Source organism: Propithecus coquereli, unplaced genomic scaffold (genome assembly GCF_000956105.1).
Source record: "Propithecus coquereli isolate 6110/MARCELLA unplaced genomic scaffold, Pcoq_1.0 Scaffold608, whole genome shotgun sequence".
Lineage (NCBI taxonomy): Eukaryota > Metazoa > Chordata > Mammalia > Primates > Indriidae > Propithecus > Propithecus coquereli.
In genome coordinates, this window is record NW_012152041.1 from 232834 (window position 1) to 259104 (window position 26271).

At 46.6% G+C, this 26271-nt stretch overlaps 1 protein-coding gene across 2 annotated transcripts in view; it reads right to left on the bottom strand.

Moving 5' to 3' along the window:
• Positions 1-26271, bottom strand: part of DAPK1 (death-associated protein kinase 1) — a 180725-nt gene that overhangs the window by 51440 nt on the left and 103014 nt on the right. For both annotated transcript variants that reach the window (XM_012659386.1, XM_012659385.1), the window contains exons 4-14: positions 10601-10739; positions 9221-9350; positions 9004-9052; positions 8888-8914; positions 8241-8393; positions 7841-7886; positions 6724-6813; positions 4636-4728; positions 2151-2270; positions 1599-1697; positions 713-811 (exon numbers count right to left, since the gene is read on the bottom strand). In XM_012659386.1, coding sequence (XP_012514840.1) covers positions 713-811; positions 1599-1697; positions 2151-2270; positions 4636-4728; positions 6724-6813; positions 7841-7886; positions 8241-8393; positions 8888-8914; positions 9004-9052; positions 9221-9350; positions 10601-10739 — 1045 coding nt within the window. The remainder of the gene's footprint in view (positions 1-712; positions 812-1598; positions 1698-2150; positions 2271-4635; positions 4729-6723; positions 6814-7840; positions 7887-8240; positions 8394-8887; positions 8915-9003; positions 9053-9220; positions 9351-10600; positions 10740-26271) is intronic.

Here is a 26271-nt window from a genome sequence, read left to right on the forward strand (position 1 = left end):
GATGTGAATGTCATATCTTAGATATGGTGCAGTGCACAACCCATACAACTGTGTGTGGCAGCCTTGACCAAATATGTAGAATTGGTCTACCAGTATTGGAAGCAGAAAAGTGTTATATAGTAAAATAAATTATGGATGAGAAGGTACAAATTCTAGGTTCAGGTTCCAGCACTGCCAATTAATTCATGGGATTGTTGTGTAGACTGAATGAAACATGTATAAATGAAAGTAAGGTATCTTGCTAAGTCAATAACTTTTATAACATCTTTGCCCCTCAGCAAAGCCTTACTTAATGTGCATTATCTCATTAATCTCCTAGTGCCAGTGATTGTAAGGTCAGCACTGTCAGCCACTTCAAACAAGAAGAAAATGGTAGAGATTTGCTTAAAAGCACAAGGCGAGTCAGTAAAAGAGTAGAGACTCAGGTCTCTATCTGGTTGTCTTTCTGTTAGAACTTTGAGTTTGCACATTATGGGGATGATCATTCACTGCATGCATATTATGGCAACTACCTGGAAGATGTCGGCATAAGACAGATTTTAACATTAGACCAAACCACAGGCAAAAAGAAACTTCCAACTTAAATTCTCTGCAGGAAGATTTTGGTACTGAATCCTCATTCTTTGTGTCCCGATGCACATGGCATGCCAGTACTCACATGCATCCTTTTATTCCTTCCTCATGTCGCTCCTAAGAAGAAAAATGGCCTTACCTTGTCTTTAACATCCAAAGGGCATTTGTTCTCATTGAGAAATTTCAAGGTATCGACGTGGCCATGCCGAGAAGCCCAGTAGATGGCATTGGATCCACCCTGCATGAAAACCAATGTGGAGTCTCGTTTCTAGAGAGCTGACAGATTTAAATGCATGCATCCCTTGGAGTCATTATATCTTCCTTCCCACGTGATAACCAATCTCAAAGAAGCAACTTCCCAGAACAATAAAACCCTCATTCAATTTTACAGTTTTGACAAATTCACCATGTTCATGCAAGATGTTAACATTAGGGGCAACTCTGTACTATCTTTCCAACTTTTTTTGTAACACTAAAATTATTTCAAAATATAAAGAATTATTTTTCTTTTTATAAATGCTCATTTGAGCCTGTGGTTAGAATTCCCCTATTACGGAGGGTTGGATCTAGTCCATTTACAGCTCCGTTGAAAGTCTAAGGACAGTGACGACAGATCTGTTGTGATGACTGTCAGCTGTTACTCAATTCTGTCTACACTGCTAATGCAAGCTAGTCCTCAAAGTGTATCATTCTTACTCAGGTGCCCAGTAAACATGCAGGTAAATACATTTCTGGTGTGATTAATCAAACAATGCAAACTTTTCCAAGCATGACATCTCACACTGTTGAGCAAATGTGTACAAAGGAATGTGGATCTTGGCAACAGAGCCAAGGAGGCGATAAATGTTTGCCTTTTTCTAACATACGCGTCAGACTGCACCAGGCTCTGTAAGCAGCCCGTCTTTCTTTACAGGAAACTGACAAACAAATTAGGACACACGTATTTTTTCTTTTACCTCTAGGATTAGGAGACATTTGGAAATACTTTAAAAATCAATTCACTTGCAATAAAATAGAATTAGGACCTTATCCTGGACATCGATTCTTGAGCCTCTTTTAATGAGCAACTGTAGTATTTGAATATTCCCACAGCCAGCAGCAATGAGTAACGGAGGTGTCCCGTGCTGGAATAAGAGAGAAAAAAATACCCTTTTTCAGGCATGGTAGAAAAGGAAACGCCCAAACAATCATTGCTGTCCCCGTACTCCCTCCCACGGCTCAGCAGACACAGAACTGCGGCTGCCTAACAGGAACGAAAGACAGGCAGAAGGACACACGACAGCCCTTCCTCTTTCAGATTCACATCAACAGTGACATTTTCATTCGCAGGGTGGGTAGATCCAAAATTTCATGGGTAGAGGCTCAACAGGAGAATGAAGAAAGGCCCTCAATGGAAAAAGACCTTGTTTGTGACTCAAATCATTGTCTAAACAGAAGTGATTTTTCCTGCAGTATAAAGTTTCTCATTGGAACGTAGAGTGGAGAAGCAGATGGGGTCTCCCCACCTTGGTCTTGGAAGTGCACAGTCACTGTGACCACCGGCCCCCCCCAGTACCCCTGGCAGAGCAGAACCAGACCTTGTTGGGTTGGTTAACGTCGTAGTTGGACAACGAGCCCAGAAGGTGCTGCAGGCCTGGGACATTGTCATCGTTGATGGCGTGGATGATGGCTTTCATCACGAAGGAATCTTCCTCATCCTAGATAGAGACAGCAGAGACAAAAGAAAGAGTTAGGCCACTGGCCATGATCTTCTTATCCACTAAGAGAAACCAGTGCTCCCCTGTTCACAGGGGCATTCAGAGGGAAGTAAGCCGTCTAATCCCCAAATCCACACGATCATGGAGAGAACTGGGGGTTACTGTTTGCCCCTTCCATGCAGCAAACAAACACCATCTATGATTCGCCTGGGCCCTAATGTCACCTGCATTACAACCCAGAGAACAAACAACTTCCAAGATTCACATTTCAAACAATGGTGATGACAAATAACCCTTTGTGTTTATCCTAGGAATCTGTCCAAATATAGGCCCAGAAAGCGCTGTGGAAAATTTCAGGTGTAACACAGGCTCTCTTCTGGGTAAGGAAAAAGAGAAACCATAGAAGCAAACAAATGATGTTTTTGAATAAGATATTCTTAATTTGAAATTTTTCCAAGTACAGAATTGTCATTTTTTGATCACTTGAATTTCTTCCTTCTTTACATATAGAATAACAGGGCAAAATTCTCAGGTAGCTGGTCATAGTTATAAAAAAAAAGAAGAATGAAATAGGCTCTAAATGGGGAAAAATATAAAACTCAAGGTCAGAGAAAGGAAAATAAATGCATTTCTCCTTACAATGGAAAAATATCTAGAGAACGCTGAATAAGTTTGTTATATCTTTGCCACTTTGTCAGGGTTTTCTTTCAACAGCATAGTTCCACAACATGGTACATTAAAATCAATGAATCAGCCAGAAAGATCCTAAACAAAATTTCTGGACTTACATGACTACTGATGTTTCAGATCCGGAAAAGCGTCTCTACAGAAGCTGGACCTCTGCTTGTGGGGGCAGAACGGAAAGAGCATTTCTCTGAACTGTTTTCTCTTTTCTACAGATCAGAATCTAAACAAACTCCACGAGGGTTTTTAATACTATTTGTATGGAATACACGTTTAAGAATGCCATTGGTTTCCTTTTCGATCACAATCCAAGTTGATGACCATGAGACATTTCCATGAAAGTCGAAGTCAAGAGAAAGGAAGATTCTGATGCTCGTCGAAGTTGGGAAACAAAAATTTAAAAAAAAAAGAGAAAGGAGGAGATTGGAGAAATAAAGCAGTTACGGCACGTCCCATGATTAGCAGAACATGGGGACGAGAGAATCTGACCTCTGAGAGGGGACCTTCCCAACTGGAGTTTCCACAGCATTCTGGGTGCTGCTTCTACCCTAAATTTTTACTGTGAGACATACATTTTTTCCCCAACTGATTATTCAGAATGACTTTCATTTGCAAACTTTAATCATTCTGATCATCTCACTTTGATTCATAGTTGTTATCTGTTCCTTGGTTCCACTGCAACCGGCAAGCAATTCCCAAACTAAGCCTTCCTCTTCCTCCTGTTATCTCTTCTCCCCCTGACTTGTTTCTCTCCCTCGCCTTTTTTTCTCTGAAACATCTCCTACCTCATTTTATTCCAGAAGGCTAGACCTGGAGCCTCAGTGAAGCTACTCATTTCAGGGAAAAAAAAAAAAAGAGCGCTGTGTCTGCTCAAGTGTGATCCCCGCCCTTGGAGACGCACGTTCCGCCCAGGAAATGCTGAGTGCTTGGTTACAGGACAGGGTGGTTCCCACAGAACTCCCGTGTCTGCCGTTCCTGGAGTCCCCTTTACCTCCTGAGCTAACAGAGCCCTGTTGTTGGACCGTCGGGGGAGAGTCTGGCTGAATTCAGATGCGTCCAGTCATATCTGAAGAGCTAATCTGTGATTAAGTTTCAGTTTGGATTGGGGGGAAAAATTGCAGAGCTGCTCTCGAGGCTCTTGGGCAGTTAATACAATGTCACTAAAGCAAGTGGGTTTGGCCTTTTGGTCTACCCACGAGACACACCAGCGAGCAGCACTGCGTTTTCCCCGATCTGTCAGTGCGGGGGGAGGGGTGGCGGTTGTCTCCCCTCTTTGGATTACTGTGATCCAAGATTCTCCTATGTCATTGGCTATAGAGTGTCTCATTGTAGTTTATGGAAATTAGAATAAGTTCTTTCCTCTTGACTGGTTTGCCTCTCTTACCAAAATATGTGCGTGTGTGTGTGTGTGTGTGCGCGCGCCATCGAGATAGAGAGTAGTGTTAGAGGTCGTAGTGGTGGGAGGGGGGCAGAACTAACCAAATCAAAGAGAAAAGAGGAGAAAAGAAGCACAAGAGTCATTAAATCATCCACCCCAGCCCCATTCTTGAGAGGAGTGAGAAGAGGCCAGGCATTTCCACGACTCCAGGTTTTCTGGGTTGTTGAACAAATAGAACAACTTAAACATCCTAAACACACAGCTCTGAGAAAGAAGCTCACCAAGGCAAACAGGTTTGCTTACCAGAGTATCATCGCTTCTGGCGACACTCATGTTACTTCTCGACAAGAATGACCTGGATAATCTTTGGCACAGTGATATCAAGCGGACGGATTGCTTTAAAAAAGAAAAAGGGCAGGGGAAGAGGAGGAGAGAGCTTATGTAACAATAGTCAAATTAGTGCAAACGACAAAGTCTTCGAGATAGTGCTCATTGCTGACAGTGTGCACTCCTCAGGGGCGGGCAATCCTAAAGTAGGTTGGAATCTATTTGTTTAAAGAATAATTCTAAAGGTCTTATAAATCAAGGCAACAGGACAGACAGAGATTCCTCTGCATTTTATTATTAAACTACAGAGCTGGACACCTTGCATCCCTTTTTTCTCCATATTTGGTTCTCTACCCGTTGAAGAATGTGACTCACCCTACAAAACCCTCGCAGGTTCCCCCATGGAGAGGCACAGTATGCAGGGACCTTGCTCTGTGTCCTCTGTGCCACATGGGCAGTAATGGTAGCTAATGTGATAATCGAGTGATAATCAAAACGCATACAGTTGTTGAAACCAACAAACAGGTGGGGACCCCTTAGTTCACAGAACAGACATCTCTGCATTTACACTCAAAGGCAGAAGCAAACAGGTAAGGAATGTGAGAGACATGCAGGGTGGTTCTCTCTACGTTTTTGTTTTTGTTTTTTTTTTTGAGACAGAGTCTCACTCTGTTGCCCGGGCTAGAGTGCCATGGCATCAGCCTAGCTCTCAGCAACCTCCAACTCCTGGGCTCAAGCGATCCATCTGCCTCAGCCTCCCGAGTAGCTGGGACTACAGGCACACACCACCACGCCCGGCTAATTTTGTTTTTTTCTGTTTTTAGTTGCCCAGCTAATGTTTTCTATTTTTAGTAGAGATGGGGGTCTCACTCTGGCTCAGGCTGGTCTTGAACTCCTGACCTCAAGTGATCCTCCTGCCTTGTCCTCCCAGAGTGCTTAGATTACAGCCACCTCACCTGGCCCCTGTTCTCTCTATATTTTAAGCCTAATTTTAAGGGCTCCTTTGAGAATGTAGTGCTGTGGTCTTCCTCATCCCAATCAGGGCACCCTAAACTTGGTGGGTGTGAAAATGAGGCACACTGCTGGCCCAGTGCCAGGGAGATGTGGCAAGTATCCGCTTCTTCTGGGTTTGACGTGGCCCTGGGCACAGGAAATGAAACCATCCCGTCACCTTTTGAACCTTGAAGTTTGGTATGTTCCAGGATGTCTGGAATGCCTTTAGAGCCCTCTCCCATGCAGCCCGGGTGGAGGCCCTGCGCACCGAGGAAGAAGAGGCCACACTGCAAATGCTCACGGTGCTGCCTCACCCACTCCCCAACTGCTTCCGACACAGGCTGGGTGTAGACAGCCATGTACACAACTTCCCTTATAAATGTGATCTCATGCTGCTTACCACAAAGAATGAATTTATTTAAAATGTGACTTGTGGTATTAGCAAAAGACTTCACTATAATTTTATTGTGCTGATTTGAAAATTTGGTCTTGGGAATGGTTTTGATAAATAGTACAAAATTACATTTGAAAATATGAGTTAAATAGGGCTGAAATACTGTTTTTTTTTTTTTTTGAGACAGAGTCTCACTGTGTTGCCCGGGCTAGAGTGCCGTGGCGTCATCCTAGCTCACAGCAACCTCAAACTCCTGGGCTCAAGCGATCCTCCTGCCTCAGCCTCCTGAGTAGCTGGGACTACAGGCATGCGCCACCATGCCCGGCTAATTTTTTTTTCTATATATTTTTAGTTGTCCAATTAATTTCTTTCTAATTTTAGTAGAGACAGGGTCTCACTCTTGCTCAGGCTGGTTTCGAACTCCTGAGCTCAAACAATCCGCCCACCTCGGCCTCCCAGAGAGCTAGGATTACAGGCGTGAGCCACTGCGCCCGGCCTGAAATACTGTTTTTGTTTGTTTTTGAAAATAGTAATGGTGCAGAAGATGACAGAGTCAATTAAGAAGAGGAAAGGATGCATTTTCCACACTGCCAGTGTCAGACGAGATGAGCCCTGACCACACAGAGCTCCATGGAGCAAAAAGAATTTGGTAATCCCTGCATGTCAAACAATCTTACTTTCCATTTTTTCCGGGCTGCGAACTTCTTGAACTTCTCCATGTTTACTGCCGATGCTTTTCTACTAAGTGCTTGTTGCGTATCTTTAGGCTAAAACGAAAGTCCGAAAAAAAGACTTAGAGCTCTCGAATGACAGAAATGTGTTATATGTCAACCTTTTTTGAAAGTTCCCATTATTCAGGATGCTTACATAGTCACTTTACCAAATTAGAATGACACGGTGGGACAACACGCAAGATCTAGGAGTTTGGTCTCAGTAGGCTAACTCTTATGTCCCAGGGTGTAATAAAATCCATAAAGACTGATCCTGGCGAAAAGTTGAGCTTGCAGCCACACCGAATTACAACTTTTCACGCTGATCGCTTGGGAATGGCAAGATTCATAGTTAAGCTGTGTTCTGAGGCATTTGAAGTTGGGCACCATCAGGTAATTTAGAGCTGGGCGGGGCCTCAGAGGCTGGCACATTTGGTCGCTCCCCTCTACTGCATCTTTTCCAGTAGATGCATTTAGCCGGGGCCGTCTAGGGGAGCCCAGGCAACTGTTGCCCCGGAACCTGCCTCTGTAGCCTACTTATTCATTCCGTGATTTTATTCTGTAACTGTCTTATTTCCCCACCCTTAGTCCTTTCTGCCCTGGGCTGAAGCAATTTTAATCCAAATGCCAACAGGGCCAGGCAGGTAATGTAAAGGTGTAATATGCCAGGGTGGCCACGTGCCCTCGTGCAAAGGCACCTGTGCTCAGTGTTGGTAGATCTTCAGGTTTTTCAAGAGAAGCAGCAAATACAGATTTCATATGATATTTACATGCTGGAAATTAATTCAAATTTAAGAAAAAAATTCTGTTTGGGCCAGCACCCCAGAGGTCAAACCAAACATGGCTGTTGCGTGGACCTGACCTCTTATGATTCTGCTTCCTGATGGCTTACTCCTCTCCCTCCACCGTGGTGATCATTAGGATACAGTCTAATATGTCTGTTTGTCTTAAAATACAGCATCAATAGCAAACAATACTCCAGGTGTAACTTGTGGTCGGCAGTACTCTAGGACAAATGACTCCCAGGGCTCTCAAACCAATCGCTTAGAAAATGAGCTAGACTGAGACATAATATGCAACCTACCTTGATCCAGGGATGCTGCAAACTGTCTTGAATTGTCATTCTCTTCCTTTTGGGGGAGAGGGAGAGAAAGAAAAAAATGCTGTGACCATAGCAGCAAATACTAAGATTGTTTCCATGCTGGCTGTGTCTACCATGCAGACGCTCTGGAAAATGCAGTTTAGGAAAGAAAGCCAAAAACGACATTGGTCTTTTTGTGATTATTTTGTTGTGCCCATAGGGACTGCCTAAGCAAATGCAAAGGGCCCTGCACACGTTTTTCTGAAGCATTTGAGGCGGCATGCTGCCCTTTGGCAGTTGGAACCACCAGGGTCTGGGAAACATGGCCACGTGCAGAGCAGGTGCTGGCCCCTGGCTAGCTGCGGCTGTGGCTGAGCATCTTTCAGGGAGAGGGGACACTCACTTTGGATCCTTGACCAGAAGTCTTCTTATGAAATCTTTGGCTAGGGCACTGGTATTACTGAAGTATTCTTCCTCAAATTCATAGTTGACAGCAGATACATTTGCTAACGTTTCTTGCTTAGTGTCTCCAAGAAATGGGGAGGCCCCACTTAGGCTGTTAGAAATAAAGTTGGGTGCAGAATATTAATGACGATCCCTTGTGTTGTCATTTTGCTCCTATAACATCTGCTAAGGGGATTGTGGAAAAAGATAACCTGGTGCTTATCACTTTAGAGTCACTTTAGAGTTTGGCTACATTTCATAAGGCATTTAACTATCACAAACAAAGGCTTCAGCTTAATGCAAAAGATTCACTTAACAAGTTAATTGAAACAGTATCTAGCAGCTTAAAAGAGACCTATTTTCTCAGCAGTGATGGAGAGCCATGCTTTCTTTCAGCGATTATGCTACAGTTTCTGATGATTCATTTCAAATTAGGAGAAAATGTTTAATTAGTATAAACTAAACATGTTTTGGGGGTGTAAAATGAGTATGTTTACATAAAAGGATGCAGAAGCTAAAGAGATCAACACAGCACATTTAATGGTTAATTAAACATATGGTCTCATAGGAGAGGAAATGATATGAGTTGTGGATTTTGCTACTTACAGAATATAGGTTATTACTCCGATACTCCTAAACACAAAACAAAACAAAACAAAAACTTGTCAGAAGAATAGTAGAATAAATCAGAAAGATAACAACACCAAGGACATGCTCCTTACCACATATCTGCCTCAAGACCAAGAGGTTCGTAGTTGACTATCTCAGGAGCTAAGAGGAAATAAACATTCATTTAGCTTGAGAAGGAAGTAAAAGACTCCACCTTCATGTAACAACCATGTAACAACCATAAACGTGTACCAAGGAAATGGTCTCGCAGCAGGCCAAATCCCGCCAGCTTAACATTCACGAGATATAAGCAGGAGCAAAGACACTTACCCACAAACTCTGGTGTCCCAAATATGTTTTTAAATTCATTGCCAAAGTCAATTTTATGGGCCAAGCCAAAGTCGATGATCTTGATCCGAGGCTTGGGGACATTTCTATCCAACAGCATTATGTTCTCAGGCTTTAAAAAGAGAGAGAGAGAAATAAAAAGCTATAATATGTTATGCTGAGGGCAACAAAATAGTTCTTCCATTCTATAAAAAAAAAAAAAAAGACCCCAAAATAGGGAGAAAAGGCGATTGAAAGAGAACCCCAGGGAAGAGAGAAGTCTTGGGTAAGTCCTCCCCAAAGCAGGCCTGAGGCAAGGATCAGGTGTGAGTGGTTCCTGTAGGAGGCGATGCCAGGAACACTTGGGGGGAGGGGGTACCGCAAACAGGAGGAAGCCAGGGCAGGATGTCCCATCAAGGCGGGGTGACTGCAACGCCATCCTTCCAAGGAACTGGGGCAGGAGGAGCAGGGCTCAGGCTTATTCCACCTGAAGCGTGAGGGAGTTGGGGTCTTCACCCACCATTGCCCCATCCTCCGTTGCTGAGAGCTGCGTCTGTGAGCATTTATTCTTTGGCATTTCCAGCTCCCAGGGCCAGAAACAAGACACCAGGTAGAGTCACAGGAGTTTGTAGCAAGCCACTTTCGGGGTGTGTTGTGTATTAGTGAGTGTGTGTGGGGGGGGTGGCAGTTGGGGTCCAGTTACAGTGAGTGTGGAGAAAATCCTCTCTTCTCTTAAGCCCGACCCGGCTCCAATGGTCAGGATAATTCCACATCTCTCCTCACTGCCTTCAACTAGAGCTTTGTAACGCTGCCATTTCCTGTTGCTTCCTTCCCAAAGAGACCATGCCTCTGTCACAGCTGGGAGTATGACTGACACACCTTGTCATCTCCCACAGTGCCCTGCCTCTGGCCAGGCAAACACCACAATTAGCCAATCTCAGGGTCTGGTTTGCTTGACTGTTGGTGACAGAGTCATGCCATAAGCCTTTGCATCAACAGCAGGGCAGCGTTCAAGACACCTTCTGTCTTAACATGCCCAGAGAAGGAACCTGTGCCAGCCACTGGCTATTCCAGGATGAAAATGCCCCAGTAACCAAGGGCAACCCCTTTGCTTAAAGACCTTGCTGGTAAGACCACTTGATTCTTCCCCATCGAGTCCAGACATAGTCACTAATCTTAAGCCTCTACCCCCTAAAAAAGGTTAGGCATCCCAGGGGTAGACATGTATTACCTGCTTGCTGATTTATGCTGATAATTCTGTCTGTTATGCCCATACAAGAGAAAGAAGGCAACTCTTCCGGATGCCTCAGTTTTTCTTATCAAATAAACCACCAAGGCTGTGGTTTGCACAAGCTGCTGTCTGGCTCACACTCCACGACGTACCTTAAGATCAAAGTGGGCGATCTGAAGGGAGTGCAGGTAGTAAACACCATTGAGAATTTGTTTGAGAAATTCAGTGGCTTCCTCTTCAGTCAGAGATTCCTTTTCAGCTAAGAAGTCAAACAGCTCACCACCTGCAACACTGAGAACCCGGAAGCAGAGGTTATTGATGACAGTTCTGTTTCACATCACTTTGTTCTCTCATGAGACGTGCTCAAATTTCAGACAAGAAAATAGCATAAAGACATGCTGAAACCACTAAGAATTCTCTGTGCGGGTGGTGAGAATTCTGCATTCAGGTATATTCGTGCCTGAAAGCACTTGGGTACCATTTTCCTAAGATGCCACGTTCACAAATGAGGAGAGGGGCAGAGACGAGACATCTTGGGAGAAAAAAATCAATGTGTCTTTAAAACATTTTAATTGAACATATTTAGAAGGGAAGTCTTACTTCTACTGATGGGGAAAAAATGCAAACCAACCTTGTACAGGATTTACAGAGTACCTCTTCCTATCTCAATGACAGAGTAGCTGAGAGGTTTATAATCTGAATGTTCATCAACTTTTTAAAACTCACAATCACAATATATGGTCTGATAAGTTTCTTTTCTTTTTTGTTTAATATTGGTTTATACGTAAATACTAATACATTTATAAAACTCTACATTTAGTAATGAACTTAACAAATACCTAATAAGAATAAACTTACACAAAACTGAAATGTATGTGGTTGGTTAAGGATTTTTTAGCCTGCGTCCCTGGCCAGACTGTCAGCTGTGCAGGGCAGAGGTTGGCCACCCCACCTCAGTGGCTACTGCTATACACCCCCTCCCAGTACAGTGCCAGGTACACAGCAAGTGCTCAAACCAGTGGATGGATATACAAACTTCTCCTAAACACTCTACAGTGGTGACTAATGAAAAATAACCGGGAACTTTTATTAAGAGTTTTTATAAGTTAATCTTTATCAAGTTTAACCCTACATTTACAAGGTAATAGTGAAGTGCAATCATGCACATAACTGCTGTATTCATTATCTTTCTTAGGGTAAGACAGTTTCATAGACATTATACCTACCGCACTACATCCACGCAGATGAAGAAAACTCGTGCTCATGAGATTAGACACAAATGGCAAAAAAGCTGCTTTCTTAAAAAAGGTTCAGATGCCACCCTTCACCCTACAAGACGGTGTTGGTCTTAGCGTGGCCTAGAGTCCACTGGCATCAAAATTGCTTGGAGATGCTTTCAAAGTGAACATTCTAGGCCTCACTTTCAACCTGCTGTGTGAGGGTTTCCAAGAGTATGGCCCAGGAAACTCAGCATTTTTAATAAGCACGCCAAAAACTGAGAACCATTTTCCCAAGTCTTAATCCCATGCTCCTGCTGCAGGGCCGCCCCCTGATTTATCCGGAGGGCGAGGTGATCCTCCCATCCCTGGGACTCTTCCCAGGGGCCTAGCAGAAGCAACCGGGCCCTCCTGTGAACAGTCCCCAGGCACTCCCTGTTGGCCGGCTGGGGCTGTCGCTGGGCCGCAAGACAGCTCCACTTGTCCTCCGCCCATTCCTGCTTCCTTCTCCTCCTCTCCACGTCTCGACCCTAGACACGGCTCTTAATAATCACCCTGCACATTCTTCTCCATCTCAGAGTCTGCGCCCCAGGGAACACAACCTGCACCCCACTAATTCTGGGGCAGTTTATTACATAGCAATAGAACATTCACCATCTTGAACTGGGCTCAGCCTACAGAAATCAGGTTTGCCCTGCTCTGTCCTGCTCTCCTTGTACCTTATTCGGTCTTTGAGTGCTGAGCCACTCAATGCCACACGCCACAGCTTCCTGACCACAGTAGTGAGGACGAAGAACAATTCTGGAATCCCCAGAGTCGGGGACCAGGACTGCAAAGTGGCCGTGCCTCATCAAGACGAGAGAAAGGGGCACAAGCTGGTCCTCTCCTCTCCTTCACCCACCCCTCTCACGAGGCCCTGTTCAGATCTCATGTTGTTATTATGCGAAGAGGTCCATGTCGTGGCTTGTCCAGGAAGCCAAACCATTCAGTTCGTCATCAGGAGGGTGAGTGGAGCCCCTATCACACTGACTCAGGACCCCTCAACTGGCCCCCTGAAGGCCCTGTGTGTATACTCATCCTCCTTCATGCCATGCAGCAAGGCAGATGTTCTTGCCATGAACCTCTGTTTATAAAATCTTTACTCATTAATCAAAATAATTGAAACCAAATTATGTCCTTGAAGATTTAGGAGCACAGTAAGTGCTGTTCAAGAATTTACCCCTGTTCAGTCCCCCAAATCTCAGAAGGTAGAAAATGACTCGAGGGTTTTTTTTCCCCACGCAAACACTTTTATATACATGATTAGAACCAAAACTCAAATGCACACAATGTTGCTGCGGGACAAGAGAATAACGTTAACGAGGAAATCAGTCAAAACCCTGGTACTTTTCCTCTTTGTTCCGAATTCCACATTTTGCCTAAGAGAAGGAAGATTGATGGGAGGAGAGATGAGCAATCTGTGCGGCAGATTTAGAAAGCGAGTTGAACCTCCTTTATCAGGGCTTTGAGTCAGTGCTTTAAATTGCAGAGCTATCACGGAAATGCTGTGAAACGCATGCTAATCAGTGCTCCCCATTTTCACCGAGAGAGCTGGAAAACATGAAGCTTCCTTCTCCTTCCCATGCCTTTGACTACCACCGAAGCCTCCCTAAAAATTAGCCATAACAGAACACAATGAGGACACTTTAAAAACCAAGCGAGTCTTCTGAGGCACGTACAAGAAGGTATGACAGGATGCTAGTTTCTAAATTAAATTTAGAGGGTCCCTGACTCTTGTTAGGAATTGCCCGAGATAAAACAGGGCTTGATTTGGGACCAGCTCGGGCCATCAGGTAAACCACAGAGGACTCTTAGCTGCACACTCGCTGCCTGACGAGGCCCCTTCACAGCCAACGTGAGGACTCCGCAGTGCTGGGCTGCATTTCCCCATTTGGTGTCACGGACCAAGTATGTGTGGTTGGCGAACTGCGAGCCAGTGGAACAAATTAAGTACCAAGAATGTTCTGGGACACACTCTCGGGACCTGGCCTGCTAGGTCAGAAAGCCCTAGGAAGTGGCATGGCCAGAGGGCTGCATGGGCCTCACACACAGGCCCATGGCTCCAACTCTGGCTTCAAGTTGTGGGTGGTTGGAAGGGGTGTAGGGAGGTCACATCACCTCTCTGGACCTCAAGTGTTGCAATGAGAAGGTTGAACAACTGAATCAAGTGGTTCCATAACATCAGTGCACGTCACAATAATTGAGGGGAATATTAAGGCAATTTCCTAGGACCAGCTTCCTGAGTGGGGCCTGTCACATCCACATGGGACGTTGAGTGACTGAGAAATAAATCCTATTATGTTAGGCCACTGAGATTTTGTGCTTGTATTCTGCCTGCTCTAAATATAAATCTATTTAATCAGAAATACTAACGTAATCCATTTTAAAAACTGAAAAGTAAGTAACCGATCCAAAACACAGAGCACACTAACTGTTACAGTGTAACAACAGTCTATTGCTGTGTAACAAATAGCCCCAGAACGTCAGTGGCTTTAAACATGACAATCATTTCGTGGATCAGGAATTCAGGAAGGGCTGGCTGGGCGGTTCTGGCTCAGGGTCTGTCATGGGGTTGCAATCAGACAATGGCTGAAGCTAAAACCACAGGGGCACTGGAGCAGCTGGGGGCTGTCTGGTCACCTCTCTTCTTGTAGTCTCATGTCTCCACGTGGTCTCTGCATTTGGGCTAGTTTGGGTTTCCTCATAGCACAGTGGCCTCAAGACAAGTGGACTGCTCACAGGCAGGTCAAGACTTCAGGGCAAGTGTCCCAGCCAGCAGGCGGAAACTGCCTCAGAAGTCACACAGCATCAGAAGTGCCCACCCAAGACTCCAGGGAAGGGGGTTCAGAACCCACCTCTTGATGGGGGAATTTCAAGGGACAAACATGTAGGCCAGGAGATAACACTGAAGCCATCTTTGAGAAATATAATATCACTCCAACTGTGACAGAGGAACGGAAATTTTCGATCTTATTTCATCCTAAATGTATAATTATAAAGGGTTAGGTAGAGGTAGTATATTAGTTTGCTAGGGCTACATTAGCCATGTACCACAAATGAGGTGGCTTAAAATGACAGAAATTTGTCGTCTCACGGTTCTGGAGAATACAAGTTCAGAATCAAGGTGCTGGCAGAGACACGCTCCTCTGAAGCCTCTAGGGGAAGCCTTTGCTGCCTCTCCCTAGCTTCTGGTGGTTTGCCATCAGTCTTTGGTGTTCCCTGTAAATAACTGCCCAATCTCTGCCTTCACATGGCATCCTTCCTGTGTCTCCTCACGTAGGCTGCCCTGTGTGCACGTCCGTATCTGTGCCCAAAGTCCCTCTTTTCGTAAGACACCAGTCATGGTGGATTAGAGCTCACCCTAGTGATCTCATTGTAACTTGATTACATCTGCAAAGAGCCTATTTCCAAATACATTCTGAAGTCCTAGGGGTTAGGGCTTCAACGCATTTTTGTCGGGGGAGTGAGTAGTATTCAAGCCAACCCATAACAGGTAGTAACTGTTTACAAGCTGCAAACAAAATATTACCGATTGGCTAAAGCAACTCAAGAAAAAGCGAGCAACAAAAGAGGAAGATAATTAGAATTCACCAAAGTTTTTTCTTAGTCCTGTATTTGGATTCTCCTATGAAAGAAGGTTTCATTTCTGCACTATTATAAAAATTTTTAAATACAGGTCAAAAATGTGGGTGAGAAATATATACCTGTTTCTCTCCTTGGGGCTTAAGTAATTTGCCCAAACATTTTGAGATGATTCTTCCTTTAAACATAACTATCCTGGGTGCACACAGTGTGATGGAGCAAGGTGGTACCTAATGACCTCTTAGTTTTGCCTCTAAATAAACCAAAAATTAAAACTCAGTGCTCCATTGTCACCACTGTGTGTTGAACGTTCTTCTTCTTATTAATCTAGGGGAAGCCCTGAGGATTTTCACATTCTCACCTCTTACATTCTAATTTCAATTTCTTGGGTCCCTGAGGATTTTGCTGAATGCAAAATTGAAGCTGGGGCACATGTAGGGAAAGACGAAACACCATGCATTTCCTTTTACATTTGTGAAACAGGTGTGAATTTAAGGTTGGAAAGAGATTCAGCAGGTCTGAGCCATTTTTTGCTTACAGACTGTGGTGCCCTCAATTCAAATGAATCATTTCAAAGATGTTCCTAACCTTAAGGCCTCCTCTGAATTGGCCCTACCTTCTTTGAATCCAAAACGCAAGCTGAATCTGAAAATGTATTTCTGTTTTCACCTCAAATTCAAGCTGAAGTAACAACTTAAAAGGAGTTCTGGGGATTTTCATAGAAATGCATGCCTGGCAATCAAAGTTCATTAGTGGGGGGATCTTTCATTTTACCCATAGAGGTTGTGCAAAAAACAGGAAGGAGGCTCTGTAAAGGTCTCTCCAACGAAATCCCTAAGGGAAGAATATTGCTTGGTGGTTAAGAGGCATTAGAGGAGGGCAGCCTGGGTTTAAATCGGGGCTCTGTGACCTCAGAAAGGCTAAAAGTTATTTTCTAAGGCCAGGTTTCTCTGTCCATAAAATAGGACTATTAGTACCTACCATTCATTATACTAATGGGATTAACGGGGGTAATATGATTAGGATAGGAGTGTCTGGCACAGAGGAAGGGTGTCAATATTCCATGCAGCAGGCCTTGGCCTCAACTCCTCTGAGCCACAGGTCTCTGGGTGAGACAAAGCTTTGAAGCTACTCTCTGTGAGGGCCTCTTGTCCAGACACTAGGCTTACGTCACGGGGTTCTCATGTGGTGTTCACACTGACAACAGACTAAGGCCACCTATGCTCCTGTGGTTGAAGAGTAGGCTTTTCCTGAAATGGATGGACATTCCTGGGGCCAAAAACCTGGGGAAGAGGTTGGCTCTTGGACAGGAAACAGGTGAGCCGGAAGGTGGCCTTGGCTCCTTGGGAGAGAGACACCCTCTCTGAATCTTCCTCTTGGGTCTGGACACGGAGGAGTCGAGATATTCCTGAGGGCAGGAATGGGGAGAGGGCAGACAAGTGGCCTGAGAGGGTAGGGTGGCCAGGGCTGAGCAGGGGGTTGCTGGCGACTCCAAGACCCGCACCAGAAACCTAAACTTTAGGAGCAAGACCGTCTATTTCACATGACTCTCTGTTTCCCTTCTGTCCTTCTCAGCTCTCAGTAAAGTCGTATTTAAAATGCTTTAGTTGTCCCAATTGTGCAACAAGAAATTATGGAAAAAGAGTTTCCTTGCTTAGGCAACAGTGTCAAGGGGACCCTGAGGCCAGACAGAGGTGACAGATGTGATGAGAGAGAGCCCTCAGGAGCAGGGTCAATCTCAGGGGCCGAGGTGACCACACTCAGACGCCCCTCCCCACAGCCAACCTGTCTGGGTGGGGCTTGCTGAGGGAGACGGCGGGTTCCTTCACAGCAGCCGTTCCGTTTGGGAAGAACTGAACTTTAGCTTGGTCTCAAAAATATACTCTTCTTTTAAACAATTAAACCATTCATCTATAAACTGAAGTCCCTCTGACCTCCTCCCCTCCTCCCCAGTCCTGGCCCTCCCCCTTCCTGCCTCCCCAAAAACATGCACTATTATGAACCCAGTGAACAGCCCCTCAGAACTTCTTCCACACAGCTGTGAGCTATATGGAGTTGCTTTGTGCACATTTTAAGAGCATAATGGCATCGGACTATGGGCATCCACCTGTAATTTGCTATTTTACCTCGGCAATCCCAAAAAATACTCCTTTTCCTTGTGGCCTAATGTTCATCTGATGTCTAGATCAGAGTGTGTTTAGCCACTCTGACTGTTGGCCTTTCTGTTGTTTCCAAATTTTCACCATCCAAACTACAAGGCAATGGTTCCTTGAGCACCCGCCTACTCCAAGGACGTGACAGTTTTTCTGGGCCCTGGGATGCACAGTTCTGTTTGGGATTTCTGGTCAAGGTTACGTTTGGTCGTAAGCGATGCTGCATCCGTTCACATCGCTCCAGCAGCTGGTACGAACGCTGCTCTGGCTCTCCACCCTCAGCTGTCTGGTATGTTACTTTCAGCCAATCTGACAAGCGAAAAAAATGATCAACGTTTTAGCATACGTCTCCCTGTTTAGCAGTGAGACCAATAATCTTTCATATGTTTGGTGGCTGTTTATGTTTGAGTGGGTGTAAACTGTGTCCACGCCCTTTGCCCATATTATTACTGGACTGTCACTGCTATTAATTTTAACTGACTCACAGGTGCTACTTACGTGTTCTGGATACTACACCTTGATCTCACATATTCTAATGTTTTCTCCTAATCTGTAATTTACCTTTTAACTTTGCTTAAAGTGATGTTTTGCTAAACAGAAGTTTTAAATTTGGATGCAGTCAAACTTACCAAGCTTTTGGCAGAATTCAAGATTTTCTAGCAGGTGGATGTTTCTAGAGTCTGCTTCACTGACCTCAACTCAAATCTGAAGACAATGAAATAGCAGGTGGACTTTCGCAGCCAAGGGCAAGGTATTTAATCTTTCTGGGCTTGTGGATCTCACTGATGGCTGCCTGTGAGCCCAGAGTAGCAGATGGAATTTCCCAGGCTTTTTCCAGTACTATTTTCACTCCCTGTGTCCGTGCATGTGCCTATGTTGGGAGCTACTTGAAGGCAGCAGCATTCCGCACCATTGAGCCCCTGAGACTGTCACGATGGGAAGCCGGAGCTCCTGAGAGAGCCCACTATGTGCACCTCTTCCCAACTCCACATTTAGTGATGCCGTGTTGACAGCTGGAAATTGGCTATGGTGGCAGTATTTATACCATGAAAACAAGTCGGGGCCCCTCTCCTGTGGAGAGCCGATTGTTAAACACCTAACAGCACACCACTGACTGCAGTGCGCTACGCACGGCCATCTGCCTGCAGAACCTTCAGCTGTGAGCTGAGTTCCGCTGATGGGCAACTCCAGTTAGGAAATTCTACCTCTGGTCACACAGGTCCGGATTCTGCCTTCTAGAATAGAGGTTAGCAAACTCTTTCTGTGTGAGAGGCTCAATTATTCTGCTATATATTCTTCTTTGCTTTTTTTAAACCATTTAAAAGTGTAAAAATTTTTCCTCAAGGACTACACATAAACAGGCACCAGGCTTTGGCCTGTGTTTGTCAACTACTCAAGAACAACACAAGTCACGGACTACAAGCCACTGTGACCCGCACAGCCACCTTCCCATGCCAGAAGGTGGTTCTCACACCCCCAGGGCTTTCTCCTCCAGCCCAGGCTTCTGCCAGTGTTGCTCTTGAAGTCAATTTCAAACACAGGTCCAGCGACTTAGGGATGTTTCTAGAATCTGCTTCACTGACCTCAGCTCAGGTTTCTGTGCCTTTTCTTACCATTAACTGGCTTTGTCAGGTGCTCAGGCCAACTCAGGAGTGTCACAGACTCTACAAGAAAGAAGAGCCTAGAGGACCTATCCACGTGCTTGCTGTGTGAACCAGGGCAAGACACTTAACCTTTCTGCACTTCTGGTAGAATAAAGGTGACTGCAAATCCTTTGACACTACCCACTGAGAGCTGTGGTGTCTTTCTCCTTACCTCAAATCTGAGCAGGCTCTGTGTCTGCTTGACCAATAGAATATGAAAGAAGTGATGCTGTGTCCGTTTTCAGGCCCAGGTCTTAAGAGACTGGCAGCTTCCATGTCCTGTGTTGGAATACCTGCCCTTGGAACCCAGCTGCCATGCTGTGGGGGAGCCCAAGTAGCACTGCAGAGGGGTGCATGTGGGGTGCAACCGACTGAACCCGCGGCTAACAGCCAGTCGTGTGAGAGGCCATCTCAGAAAGGAATCCCCCTGGCTTAACTCCTGGCGTGTGAGGAGCCATCTCAGAAGGAGATTCCCCCTGATCGAACTCCTCACGTGTAAGGAACCACCCCAGAAATGCATATTCCAGCCCCAGGCAGCCGCCCCAGCTGGGGCTGCAAGGAGGAGAGATGAGCTGTCCCTGCTGAGCCCTGTCCCAATTGTAGATTTGTGATCAAAACAAACGACCGTTGCCATTTTAAGTCAGGAAGCTTTGGAGTGGTTTCTATGTAGCTACAGAAGCTCAGAACCCTGCTTCCTTGGGCTTTTGTGAGGATTAAACGACAGGATGTACACAGTATGCTTAACTCGATGCCGGGCACATAAAAGTGCTCAGCGAATGGCAATTATTATCATTCAGAAACCATAAAGCTGCTCGAGTTCCCTTCCAGGGATAGGGAAAGTGTTTTACCTCCTATCTTAGGGGTTTTTCTCTGCAGGCCACGCTTCCCACAGAGATGGACGTTTTTCGTGGTTTCTACATTAAATGAGATCAAATGAAAAGCGCTTCTGAGCACAGAGCACAACACACAGTCGCCACGCAGGAAATGTCAGCTCGCTCCCCTGCAAAAATCCTTCCTCTTCGAAGCCCAGAAACTTCTGAGAAATAGAACCTCCACTCCCAATCCCCCTCCAGCCCACCACGTCACTACTCCATTGGGTCCCCAACCTCTCCAAGAACAACAAGCAATTTTATTTCAGTTCCATTGTACCCAGGCTGACATGGGACCTCCAGTGATTGGAGGAAACAGACTTGTTATCGGCACAGAAAACCTTGTTTTAGGGACGTACACTATACACACGGGAGACCAAACCTGCCAGCTCTGCCAGCTGTGGCAGGAGAAAGAGGATTTCCGCCTTGTGAAAAGACCCATATTTGAAAATAATGTGGGATCCCCAAAAGGTCCCTGGCCTCAAAAATCTGGTCTTCTGTAGTCATGGAGGACTCATCTGTGAAGTTGGACTAAAGAACAGCCAGTGTGGAAAAATGAGGATTTTAAAGCAATCACTTTCATTCATAAATGAAAAGGCAGAATCATGGCTTTTTTTCAGCATCCAAGATGGAAACAGAATGCTGGACTGGGGAAAAGAAAACGCGTCACGATTTATCAACACCAGCAGGCACGACGGGACCCAGGGCCGGACCACATTACTCAAGCTGCTAAGAAGGTGGAAGCAGTTGCCAACGCAGCATAATAAACGACTGTGCTTCCAAGCTGTAGTGGTCCCCTGATATGATTACCCAAGCCCCTGATTTAAGCAATGGCATGCTCAAATTCAGGGCCAAACCACGTAGCGGCAGTTCGCTGAGGCAGATTTTCAAACAGGAGGCTGCCATTCTCAGCTGGACGTGATCCCAAAAAAACACAAAAAACTTTTTTTTTTTAATTGAGGAAGCATTATGTGGAGTATAATGAGGCATTTATAAAACAAGCCAACAAATCAAAAACAGTTTTTGTTTCTTCCTCTTTCAGGGAACAGAATCTACCTTCCCTCCACCCACTGGATAGATCAAAACAACTGTAGCTCTTGAAAATGGCCATTGGCTCAGAGACGTGGTGGATGAGAGGCAGCCTTCTGGACAAGACAGCCTGGAGGTTGTACTGGGAGTTACCGAGGCCTGCTGCTCAGGCAATGGGGTGACACGTCACACCCTACAGGACGTTTTGTGTAGGTGGCTGTCACACCTACAGTGGATTCCCAGAAGCCACAGCCCTCCCACCCCAACACTGGGCATCTGTATTTTCTGATTCTCTGCTTGAATTTTTGTTTCCACAGGGGAAAGGGATGGGGGAGGTCACATAAAAATATTCCAAACAGATGAAAGCAGAATTTGTTTAAGGCTCCCGGAAACCTCCCCAGAAACAAAAACGACGGAGACTATCAACTCAGGAAGGAAAAGAGGAGAAAGGTGCAAGGCAGCAAGAATGAAAGCCTTTGTGGAACAATGGCTCAGTGTGCTTCCCAAGTATTTCCAGGAGATCAAAGGATGCCCGAGGAGAGAGGTGCCAATGTGCCAGAAAGCCCTGATGCCAGGGATGCTCTAGTGAGCCCAGCACGGATGTGTGGAGAACCTGGGTTTCTGGGTCAGAGGGATGAGGAGCTGTGGATCTAAAGTCACCCACGTGTCAGTGCTAATGGGTGGTGGGGAAGTGGCCGGGGAGGGTGCAGAGGGATGGTCAAAGTGTCCACTTCAGGTGAAATTATAAACAAAATCAGATGAGAAAAACCAGATGCTGGTATGCCAGAAAGATCTTTGGGGGCAGGGTGGGTCCTTAGCTACCTGAACTGGGAATGCAGTGAATGAAGAGTTAAGACCTGAAGCCCCCCCCGTGAGGTGGGGGCCCCTCATTGTTCAACATCCAAAGGACTGCAGACAGTCCTGGGCTCCACATTTTTTTTTTTTTTTTTTTTTGAGACAGAGTCTCACTGTGTTGCCCGGGCTAGAGTGCCGTGGCGTCAGCCTAGCTCACAGCAACCTCAAACTCCTGGGCTCAAGCGATCCTCCTGCCTCAGCCTCCCGAGTAGCTGGGACTACAGGCATGCGCCACCATGCCCGGCTAATTTTTTCTATATATTTTTAGTTGTCCAATTAATTTCTTTCTAATTTTAGTAGAGACGGGGTCTCGCTCTTGCTCAGGCTGGTTTCGAACTCCTGAGCTCGAACAATCCGCCTGCCTCGGCCTCCCAGAGAGCTAGGATTACAGGCGTGAGCCACCGCGCCCGGCCCTGAGCTCCACATTTTAAGAGAGATGGGGAGTCTGGAGAACATTCAGAACATGGCACACCAACAATGAGGGTGATACACAGGTGATACACAAGAGAGACTTCCCCCTCTCTGGGAAGTTTAGGGAGGCCAAGAGATGCAGAAATGCTTCATGCAGACGCCCCAGGAATGAAAGGAATCTGGACTAGGTGGTTCAGGCAGGAAGTACACTAGGAAACATACGGCCTTCTGGGCATGCCATCACAGGGTGCAAAGGCCGAGCCCGCCAACTGGGTCACCATGAATGGGATACAGGTGTGTAGACTCACAAGCCCCAGACCTCAGGTGTCCGCATGGGGCCCTGGGGTGCCTGGCTGGCCCTTGAGGGCGGTCATCTCTAGCCACAACTAGCCTCATCTGTTTACCCCATACAAACGGTTATGTCCAACGCACTCTGTACCAGTGTGGGAAATGGACGGCAGGTGCTGCTCTAGGCAATGCGGTGGGGGAGGCAGGGTGGGTGGAAAAGGGGCTGAGAGACAAACTATAGCTCTACCTTCCAATGGGTCCATGCAGATGCCTTGGAGTGAAGCAAGTACTCATGCAAAGGGACAGAGGCCCTCACCAGCCAGAATGGCCACAACATATGCCAAGCCTCTTGTTACTTTAATGGCTTCACTCCAAGCTTTGGAGACCCACAGAAGTAATTAGGCCAATTGAAAGTGGGGCAAACGGAAAAGCAGGGGCAGCCAGACATCTCCTCGGCCTGGGTAATTATAACTGGCACTGGAACAAAAGGCCTGTGGGAAGTAAACCAAGCTGGACAGCCATAGAGGGAGGTTCATTCCAAAATCAACCCACCTCATCCAGTTGGACTCAAGGGAAGGCTGTTATCAAGGGAAGCATAAAGACCCACCTCCTCGACTGGGCTCATTCTCCCTGCCCATCCAGTGAAAGGCCCAAAGTGAAAGCTGCTGATTGTTGGTAATGACCTGGAAACCCAGGGATGAAAGCCCACTAGCCCATCAGACAGGGGCACAGCCAATCGGAAGGACAATGCTGCCACCCCTGAGATGGGAATTGCAATTTTAATGGGCATAGAGCAGAATGATCCTCCCCTCGGGTTGAGGATGTATTTGAGGAGGAAGAAGAAGAGTTGGAGGAGGAAGGGATGGACAAATTGGAAGAGCTGGAATTCACTCAGCAGGTGCTGTCATCTCTATCTCAGCTTCTCCCTGGAGCTCTGAAGAACCCGTCCCGGAGAGAAGAGGGGCTCCTAGGGAGGGGGAACGGAAACCCTGCTCTGCTGGCAGAGGGGGCAAGGGGCAGAGCGCTACCCGCTCCAGGGGCCACTAAGAAAGATACAGCTGAGGTCTGGGCCTTCTCAGCAGCAGAGCCCGTCTGGGGCCATGCCAGGGTTGAGCGAGGCGGGTGCCATGGAGAACGCTGCAGTGGACAAAGGGGACTTCCGATTGTCTAAAGAGCTCATCTTCTTTCTTTCTGTCCTTCTTTGCACACATACTTGCTGAGTTCCTGCTATGGGACAGGCATTACTATTCCAGATGCCAATGACAATCAGCAGCTCTACTTTCAGCCACCCACCTCTGATTGTCACTGGCCTCTAGCATGATAAAGCCAGACATAGAATAGGTTCTCAACGCCTGTCCCTTGGAACTCCGTTGACTGCCTCTTATTCAACTCCTTCCCATCCCACGCACCCAACACAGGGTCCTAGGTCCCAACTCTGTCAGGCCCAAGGTAGACATTAACTGAGCTGACAAACTGCCCTGCTTCCATGAGACAAGACTACTCAGAGGGCGGCAGGTCACAAACATGCGGAGCCTTCTGGAAGCAGTGCCTGTGGCTTTGTTTCCTCTCTTCATCCCCACAGTCCTTTCCCTGGAAAGGCTCCTCACTGCTGTTCCTCAGGATTGGTACCGTCACCTCCCAGCTAGTCTCCGTGACCGAATTCAACTTCAGCCACTTTTCCTGGGCACTGACTGTGCCAGCACTCATGTCCTCGCCTAGAAGCTTGGCATTTAAAGACAAACAGGCAAAGTACTGCACAGCCCCGGAAAGCTTATAGTCCGCTTACTTACAGGAGAAAGAAACATAAACATTTAAACGTAGTATGCTGAGGGCTGTAATCAACACACATCTAAAAGGTGATGAAAACACACTTATAAAAGCAATTAAACCTAACTGGAGTAGGCAGGGGGTGACATGTGAGCTGGGTTTTGATATATGAGTAGGAGTTCTCCAGGGGGATAAGGTACGATCTGGTGATGGCAAGAGGTTCGCTGTCTCCATTTAGCTGTCACCCCAAGTGTCAGAGCCCTAGTCTTTAGTTTTAGAGGGGATCTAAATCTAGCCAGGATATCAAGCCCCGGAGGAGCGGATCACCTCCAGTGACCTCCTTAACAGTTCTGCCAGTGGCCTGATTTCCTCTGGCAATCAGCTCAACTTTTTGGGCTGAAGTCCCAGGTGGCAGTGCCACTGCACATCCAGGCAGCCTCCAAAACCCCTAAACAGGCATGTTGCAAAGCCTCATTCTTTTTGGCTGGCAAACGGGTGGCAGGATGGAGAATAAACACAGTCTTGAATAACAACTGGCGAATAGCTGCTACTGTCCGGAGGCAAAGAGGCCGTCCTCTCACGATATTGACCAGTGGATTTGAGAAATATGTCACCGGCCTGGGATGTCTCCCAGCATCTAGACTAAGACGCCGAGGCTCATTCTTTGTTTTCCATATTATTTAAATTCTTTCTGTGAGTCAGGCAACTCCAAAACGGGGCCAGTCATCAGACTCTATTTTAGTTTTCCAAAGGCATTTTGACAGTCTGTGGTCCAGATCAGGGGCTCCGCATCTGTCCCTTTAAGGGCCCCATATAAGGAAGTCTGGGATCCAGACGTGACAGAGCCCTGTCATTCCTAGGGACCTTAGATAAGTAACCTGCTGTTTGCAAACCTGTCTAATCGCAGGTCCCACAAGTCCCCTACTAAGCTCTCAAAGAGGGCCGGAGAGCCCTTTTAAAGCCCCAAGACAGTCCAGCAGCACTGCGAGGCCACCCCAGACCCAGGATCCTGCCACTCAAATGCAACTGAGTCCAATATCCTTAGTGGCACGTAGATTCTGCACGTATCTATACTCACTGATATGAGGAATCCAAACTCTCTCTGTACGTCCTGGGATCCCGTCAGCCCATATGGCCTTATTCACTTTTGGTGGCTTTCTTCTTGCCAATGCTATAACAACGTGCAGGTTTGTTGAGGTTTGAACTTTAAAATGAACTGTTCCGCAATGGCAGTCTCCGCATGTCCCATCAGGCCCTGGCATTCATCTAGCAGGAGTTTAGTGGTGCCCTCAGGGGTGAGTTTCTGTCGCTTTTGGAACAGCTCCTGGTGATCCCACTGCTTGCCTAGGTCTGCCCCCCAGGCCCGCTGTGGGGAGTTCTCAGTTGCCACCTGCCGACAGCGGCCTCACTGCTACCTGGCTTGTGGAATGCCGTGCGCAGCTGGTGCCAGGGCTGGACCACGGCAGAAAGGTTGGGGGCGGGGGGGAGGGGGACCCTCCGGACCGCTCCTGCCCATGCAGCTTTGCGCCAGCGGAATCCCCACTGTCAATTTGCATCTGGGGCTTCAGTGGGGAGGCATGGATCCCTGGGCCCCCTCGTTTGTAAAACTCTGCTTATCAGGTCCCCACTGTGACTTTGCACCAGGGCTTCTACGGGGGTATTTGGGTTGGAGCTACTAGTGAGGCAGGGGCCGCCCTCCTGGCCCCATCCTTAGTCATCTGAGTCCTGGACTTGAAGGAGCCATTTGCTTTCCTGAGGGTTTTTTGTTACCTGCAGCCCTTTGCAATTTGAGGCAGGGTTCTTCCCAACGTCCTTTTTTTTTAGTCCAAAAAGCATGCTGATTGTACCCCATCCTAGGGTGGCCTTTCCTTTCAACTGTCTCAAGGGATCCTTGGCTGGCATAGCCAGCAGAATGCATACAGTTTTTAGTTTACTATAAAGGCCGTATTAACCAGCTGCGAAGGATTCAT